Below are 8,550 nucleotides of genomic sequence, written 5' to 3'. Positions count from 1 at the left end.
ACAGTCACAAACAGCGAAAGAAGACATGCACCCAACACCAGAGCTGAAGACACCTCCGAAAGGAGGGGCCCCGCCACGTCAAAACGGTAGAGGAGTAGGGGCCGAAACCGGACGTGGTTCCTCCTGATGATGTCTTGAGCTAACTGGATCCTATAAAGGAGCTGTTGTGGTAGCAGACCACGAAACATGGTTGAAATTCCTTCCTAATGCTAACTAAATACTGCAAAGATGTTCGGCGCTCTACCAATTTTTCTTACTCTAAAGTGGGCTGCTAGAGCCTGTTCTCTTGAATGGACGATCGCCTGGAGCACTCAAATAACTTACACAATTTTTTTAAATCTAGTTAATAACAACTTAATAAGAACATGGGAACACTCCCGGAACAAAGAAGATGAGACAACGTGAGTTGGGGGATGAAGGGGGCGAGAGGGTTGTGTGGTGATATGGCCTGTCACACGATTTGGTGTGAAATATTTCAAATTTTGCCGAGTTACAAATTTACTCCACGGTGTGCTTGATCATAAAACTATTGATCTTTTTTTTTTTTTGACTGCAATTTCCTGCTGGTGTAGTGAAGATGGTTAGTTGGAAGGTGTTGTTGAAGAAGTTGGTAGTGTACATTGCAGGGCTGATCGAAAGTGCTGAGTACCCAAGCACTGACCTTGGCAGCATTATTGATGTTGCCAATGTTGTACCTTCTTTGAAACGTACCATCTTTGCGATACGTGTTGCTCCATAAGCTAGAATTTTAGTAATTCTACAATCCTAATGTTTAAGGTCAGTGTAATTAATAACCAGGAAAGAACAGGTACACTAAAGCTGATATATGCAGCACCAGTTATATACTGTATTATTCAATGTAATCAACTTCAATTGACTTTGAACCTAAATAATTAACATATTAGTGGCAAAATCAGTAGAATGATTTATGTTTGAATCCTGCCCAGATCGACTTTGCTTTCTATTTTCCTTGAGTCTCTTCTCAATAAAAATCAAATACCACATCAACATCACCTTCTTACTTGCTGTCTTTAGTTGGAGAGTTTGATAAGATCTGAAAGGTCTGAGGACTGTGTAGCGTTCAATGTTTGAGCATGGTTTATACTGCCAGACAACCACTATACAGAATGCACTGAGTGTTTTATCATGGCCCCTGCATTTGTGAGCTTGCAAAACTGTGATTTGTTTGTCTTGCCCTTATGTGCATGTGAAACCCCTATTTAACTTTTCATTATATAATTTGTGTTTTTCAGATTGTCTTGAAAATTTCATTTCCTCAAAAGTGGGAAAAATGTTTCAGCTCGCCAACACATACAATACGTTGTTTAGAAGGTAAGGTATTCAAATTTAAAATTTGCAAGATGAATTTATGAAAGCATAAGATGACATAAGCTCAGTATTTAATATAGTGATTCTGTGGTAAATGTGTTGTGATATAGACTTTGTGATCAGCACAAGGAACCTTATTAGGTGAAGTGTGTCCTTTACTTGACAGTTAAACTACCCAAACATAATTTTATGGATAAACAGTCATGTGGGTGAGAAGCTGTTAAATGTAGAGAAAAAAAGTGACTTTGAAAGACTTTGTTAAAAAAATCCAACCTATGTTAGTGTGAAGTGGTTATTTTGAAGAATTATAAGCATTGCCAGGCAAAATGCTGCCAAGTATTTTGTTTGTCTTTATATTTTGAGTTCAAATTCTGCCAATGTCAGCTTTGCCTTTCATCCTCTTGGAGTCAATGAAATAATTATCAGTTGGGGGTTGATGTCATTGACTTCCTTCCTCCCCCAAAATTGCTAACCTTGTGCCAAAATTTGAAACCCACATTGCAGTGTGACATTGTTGTTGCAAAAATGACATCTGAAAATTAAACTTAATTTTTCAATTTCAATATAACTCAATGCATCTGTCTATTATTTAATCGAAGTCACAAAAAACAATAGCAAAAGACTTTTGGTTGTTCTAAGAATGAACCCATAAAACTTTTTGTCTCCTTATTTTCCCCAGGTACAATTCCTACATCATGTATGACTAGTTTGCTATAAGTAGGGAACTTATTTTAAAACTATTTCTCTAATGATATATACAAGTTCGAGTTGGTGACAAAAAATATTCCTGCTTGATTATAATAGGACAAAATGTAGATGTATAGAATAGTAATGATAATGGTGATAATATTTAATGTTTGAAATTCTTTTTTTATCTAACAAAACATTTTTTATTCACTTCTTCCTGTTTTACTGAATTTACGACAGCCTTGGCATTCAAAATCGAAAGGAACTGGATTTACAGCTAGGAAAGCATTTCAGGTAAATAATTTTAACTAAATTATGGTATTGTGGGTTGTTTTATCTAGTGGTAAAGCTGTTAGAAATGATGATTTCATCAGTTCAAATACTGCCTTGGCCTTTCTTACATTAACCCTAAATGTGTAGGGGTTATCATCATCATCATTTAACATCCATTTTCCATGCTAGCATGGGATTAGTTAGAGACATTTCAAGAACACCCATTATTATTATTATTATTATTAGTAGTAGTAGTAGTAGTAGTAGTAGTAGTAGTATTTCTTCACTATTGACCCAAATCAACAAAACATGAAGGGACTTAAATACTTTGTCTAGTGTTATTGATTTTGCCAGTCCTTGAAATTAATATCTGACTTTGGTGCAAAGCCACAACTTTTGGGAAGGGTTTTTAGTTAATTCAATCATAGTTGTTGGCTATTTTATTTACTCTGAAAGGATGAAATATAGAGTTGACTACAGCAGGATTTGAACTCAGAATGTAATTCTCTCACACACCACTCTAACAGTGATTTCTTTGGCATAAGGTCAGTTGTTTTGAGGGGAGGGATTAGTTAACACCTTCAGTTCCAGTGTTATTTTATTGATGCAGGAGGGACAAAAGCTACTGAATTAATACTTCCTCCTGTGACTCCTTCCTATTCCTTCAGTATAGTGCTGACCAACATGGCTTCTGTGGTGATGTTGTCTGCATACATTGACACAGCCTTCTTGTATCCTAGATGAAATGGGATGCCCCTCAACACCACTAACTTCTGCATTTCTGCAACACTGGCTCATGAGATCAAATATGTAGAAGCAATGTGAAAGGACATAGGTTAAGCATGAGATTTGAAATGATTTTGACCAGTGGCCATTTAGTCTGGTCACAGAACAAAAGCTTCTCGTCATTGAAGGGACCCAACCTGCAAACAAAATCAAAACTAGGTGCACTGAATACTGATAAGCAAATTTGTCTAAGGCTTTTGGATTGATCCGAATGGATCAGAGCTTCATCAAAACCATACTTAACCCTTTCAATACAATATTTATTTTGAGATGCTCTGTGTTTCTTTCAATTAATTTTAGATATAACAAAGAATTTAGTAAAATAACTTAGTTATCATTCAGCTAGTGTTAGGAACATAAATTGTGACTAAAGTTTGGTGGAAGATTTTAATTCAAAACTTATGAAAATGAGACATTTGTACTCAGAGCCAGAGGTGGTTTCAGTCGGGTTAGTATTGAAAGGGTTAATAGTCACCTACTCTGGGATGTATTGCTTGAGGAAAGAGATGGTTGTGAATAGAACTGCCAGGAATCCTGCACGTCTACATGCTCCTAACCACATTACTAACAAGCACCATGTACCATGGCCAAAATCTTAAATTCTGAGTTCAGAGTTATGGGCCAGAAATCACCACTGATGTTCATTAGTGCTCCTTTCCTCAGCTAACACAACTGTGAATGTTCCCTGTCCACTACACTTCACCCCCACTGTACCATATCAATACTCCACCCCACTGCACTACACCCTGCCTTAAAGTTGGTGAAAAGAAACAAAAATGATGAATCAAATTTCTTCATTTGAAATGTCAGTATTTTTATTTGTTTTAGAAATTCTTCCGTAAAAGAGCTGGCAAATAATCTCATTGAATTCGAGGTAATGCATGACATTTTTGTAGTATTTCTTTAACATTTTTTATTGTTTTACTAATATATATATATATATAATTTATATTATTATTTCATTGAATGCCACGCATCCATTTCCAAATAAGTTTATCTTCACCTTTTTGATGTGATTCTATACTGTTTTCTCCCCCATCCTTCTCTAATTCCCTTTTTCTCTCCTTCACTGTTTTCCATCTGTTTCTCTCTCTCTCCCCCTCTTTCTTTTTTCTCTCTCTCTCGTTGCTCACATGTGACCATCATCCATCTTGCTTTTCCTGCACGACTTTCTAAGGACTGGACATCTTCTATCTCTCTCTTCTATCTTTTCCCTTTTCAAAGAAAATATTTCTCCCAGTGTTCACTATTTTCCCCTCGTTCTGGTCTAATAACCTTCCATGTTTGTTTTCGTTCAGTTTCCTTGTATGTCTCCACTGTCCTGTTTTCGTTCCCAACTTTGAGCCTCCATACATCCCAAATTTTATTTTGGAATTTATGGGGGCAACTGTCTTCGAAGATTCATATTGTCGTTGAATGCTCTCATATATTTTTACTTTTTTTTTTGTGTGTATGTACATGTATGGGGCAGATGAGACTCCTTACCCATGGTGATGGCAACTCATCTAGGAGAAGAAAAACTCATATATATGTGTGTATATATATATATATATATATATATATATATATATGTACGCACACACACACACACCCATCATCTTCTTCATGGTTGATATTGCTTTGACAAAATTTGTCAATTTCCATTATTGCTGTAATAATTGTTTTTTTTTACAGCTAACTAATTATACAGTTGATTTTGTATAAGAGGATATATATTATTAGACCCTCTTTAACAAAAACTAGAATTTGTGTATATATTTGTGTATATATTTGTGTATATATTTGTGTATATATTTGTGTATATATTTGGATATGTATGCAATCATCTGCTCATCAAACATTTTCTTTACCTCATGAAAATACTTCAAGACTAACAAGTTACACAAGAGGTGGAAGTGTCAGTTTTTTATCTTCAAAAAAAGTTCAAACATAAAACATTTACACATCTCCTCAAAAGCACACCGACATTTCTTGTGTAATTAGCTAATTCATGCCTAGCCAACCTTCTTTAATGTTCTCTTTTGGTTTGTATCCTTTTTACAGATAGAATGGGATCAGTTTCTTCACACTGTTGATGCTGCTATCCATGGTGAGTCCCGTGAGAAAACTAAAATACTTGAGGCTGGAGAGTATTTATCCCAGCAACTAACAGTTGTTGATGTAGTAGAGGGAAATTCAGTTACTCTGGACAAATTACTCCCAGCTTTCACTTCTCCTTATTTACTACTTGTTCTCCAGCGCCACTTTGCATGACTACCCTGACGTAAACACGTAATGGAGCTAGAAACTCGGAAGGTAGGCTTGTTTCTTCCCCCCCACCACCAGTCTACAATAACTCTTGCAATCATATTTGTTGTCTCACTTTCTTCTGCAGATAGGTTATGTAACATTCCTTTTTACATGTTAACCTACTTGTGATCCTGTATTTATGTATATATAGGTTACAGACAGGCTAACAGCAGTGGTAACCATAAAATGTGGCAGGTGCACAGAGGCATTAAACATGGAAAACAGTGAGAAGGCTCCCTAGAAATAGGTCTCTTTACTAACCAAATGACTTAATTGGCAGCAGGTGCCACAACAGAACTTTCTCCAGCTGGTTCTGTTCTAGAAACTAGACTTGCAGAAAATTCTCCTCCACTGCTAATAAGATCACATAGGTAATAGAAACTATTGACTACCTCCAGAGAACCATCTGTGCATTTCAGAAAATTTGTCTCTTATATGTCTTTAGTTTTTGCTCCTATGTATCTGTTGAATACTGAGTCTTCTTTGTCTGTTCACCTTCTTGTAATCCAACACCCCAAAATGGCCTGCCAGTAACAACACTTCGCTCTAAGTTCATGGATTATTTTCTTTCCCTTATTTGATAAGAAGAATGCTTCCCAAAATATTATAAAAGTATTAAACAACCTATGTAAAGTTATACAATATATTTTCTATGGCTTTTATTTATTGACATCATTTTACATATTTTGCCTAACTTTTCACTTACCTTGCTCAGAATATACCCTTCTAGATTATAAACAATGTTTCTAAGAAGTTTAAGATATCTATTCAGAACTGCTAAGTTGCCATTAATATAAGAAATATTTGAAAAAATATTTAAATTTACTATTAACCCTAAAAATTTTTTTTTTTTCCACCTTATGTCCCTAAATACTTAAATTGATAAAATTACTGACACAGTTTTATTTCATTTTGCAGTCAGATTTGAAAGCTTTAGGCTGTGATATTCTACTTCTTTTCTTTGGATCACAGAAGTCTATTAAACAGTGGTTGGCAGAAACGAAATCTTCTTTCCCTTCTTTTCAAGATTCTTCAAAAAATGTGAGACATTTAAAAATATTTTTCAGAAATGTTGAATTCTAAATATTACCAACAGTTGGAGAGTTGCTGCTGCTGCTAACCCAAATGCTGAGCAGTTGAAAATAACAAAATCTATGCAAATGCACAGATCTTTGACTAAGATAGGCCTTTGCACCCAAAATTTAAAGTTCCTTTTTTCCTTTTGAAAACTCTGCATCATTAGAAGCTTTCCGTATTTCTCTTTTCTTTCATTTTCTACTTCTCTATTACAATGCTTCAAGTGAGCTACAATGTTGAGTGGTTGGCGTTAGGAAGGGCATCCAGCTGTAGAAACTCTGCCAAATTAGATTGGAGCCTGGTGTTGCCATCCGGTTTCACCAGTCCTCAGTCAAATCGTCCAACCCATGCTAGCATGGAAAGCGGACGTTAAACGATGATGATGATATATAACTTTTTCCACAGAATAACATGGAAGGGCTCAATATATTGAGCAAATATCAAAGTTCAAGGAGCGAGAGAAAACAGATTAATTTATCATCCTCCTTGTCCGGCCAATACATATTCAAATTGGGAATACAATCAAATATATACATATATATTTTTATTATATAATTCCAAGGTTGGGTGATCACAAGATATATACAGAAAATTACATCTGATAAAATAAATTAAAATCACAAGCAGGTGAGATGTTGATTTACGATAGCCCTTGAATGAAATAAAATTAAGTAGAGTAAAACGATTTTAAATTGTCCTCGAATGAAATAAAAATAAAGCAGTTCATGGCTGAAATAAAAATATAATGAAGTGAGATATCTTGCAATCGTTTCAGGGAATACACAAAGAAAAAACTTTTTCCTTTGACTTTGGTGGCTGCATTTCCTTCATCAGAGATAGAATTTTTAAAGTTTTTTAAAAAGAGTTTTTCCCACAACCACTGTGTGATCTTGATAATAAATATAGAAAAGCCGAAAGAGTTGTAAATGAGTCTAAAGGAAAAAATAAAAATGAAAATTCCAAGTGGTCCGGTGTGTATAAAATACTAAATTATATGCCTGAATAAAGATGAGTGGAGATCTATATCGGAGAATTCATTTAAAAAACTTTTTGTTAAGGTGTGGATTTCTATAGATGCAACACACACACACACACACAAACTGAGCTATACTATAGGTATAGATAGATATACACGTGGGGTGGGGGTAATCTTGCTTGTAACTTTTTGTCACTTAATCACAATTTTTTTTTTTTTTTCTAGATTTACTCTGCTCTTGGATTAAGTAGATCTGTCAAGGAAGTAAGATATTTGTATTATACTCTTTCCTATATATATATATATGTGTGTGTGTATATATAGTTAAATATTTCTTTAGCTGGAGTCAGACCTTACTTTGATAAATTCCACCCCTTGTTTTATTTCCATTTTTTACATAGATTTTAGGAATGACTTAATTCACAAGTTTGTGTCTGAGATCAGTGAGAAGACTAATATATTGGAAGAGAAGAATGAACATCACATAATCCCATACTATTCTCCTGTAACAGCTGTCCTCATCCATTCACAACACATGACCATACCAGCGCAGCCGTCTCTCTTGCACACCACATCTGATGCTTCTTGAATCCAACTTTTCTCTCAGGGCACTTACACTCTGTTGTGTATGCATACTGACAATACACATCCATTGGAGCATACCGGCTTCATTGCTTGCGAGCTTATGCATGTCATCAGCAGTCATGGCCCATGATTCACTGCCATGTAGCATGGCAGTTCGCACACATGCGTCATAGTCTACCTTTTACTCTGAGTGAGAGGCCCTTTGTCACCAGCGGAAGTAGGGGCTCTCTGAACTTTGCCCAGGCTATTCTTATCCTAGCAGCTACACTTTCAGAGCTTCCTGCCCCTACAAATGATTTGGTCACCTAGGTAACGGAAGCTATCAACTACTTCTAGTTTTTCTCCCTGGAATGTGACACAAGTTGTTCTCTGCACATTTTCAGTGTTTATTACTCCTGAGCATCTGCCACATACAAAAACTATCTTCCCAGTTAGCCTTCCTTTGATATTACTACACCTCTTGTGTGTCCATGGCTTACACTGGGTACATCTTATGGAGTTTCTACCTATGCCTTTTGTACAGATCGATTGTGGTTTGTCTGCCTTCC

General features: G+C 35.6%; 1 protein-coding gene across 1 annotated transcript in view; it reads left to right on the top strand.

Annotated features, from left to right (window-relative positions):
• Window positions 1-8,550, top strand: part of LOC106881203 (uncharacterized) — an 18,852-nt gene that overhangs the window by 843 nt on the left and 9,459 nt on the right. The window contains exons 2-7 of the mRNA XM_014931505.2: window positions 1,254-1,332; window positions 2,257-2,310; window positions 3,904-3,949; window positions 5,119-5,370; window positions 6,283-6,405; window positions 7,643-7,681. Of these exons, the coding sequence (XP_014786991.2) occupies window positions 1,254-1,332; window positions 2,257-2,310; window positions 3,904-3,949; window positions 5,119-5,370; window positions 6,283-6,405; window positions 7,643-7,681 (593 nt within the window). The remainder of the gene's footprint in view (window positions 1-1,253; window positions 1,333-2,256; window positions 2,311-3,903; window positions 3,950-5,118; window positions 5,371-6,282; window positions 6,406-7,642; window positions 7,682-8,550) is intronic.

This window comes from Octopus bimaculoides, chromosome 11 (assembly GCF_001194135.2).
Source record: "Octopus bimaculoides isolate UCB-OBI-ISO-001 chromosome 11, ASM119413v2, whole genome shotgun sequence".
Taxonomy (NCBI): domain Eukaryota; kingdom Metazoa; phylum Mollusca; class Cephalopoda; order Octopoda; family Octopodidae; genus Octopus; species Octopus bimaculoides.
Note: the sequence above shows the minus strand (reverse complement) of the source record. Positions and strands in the feature narration are given on the sequence as shown.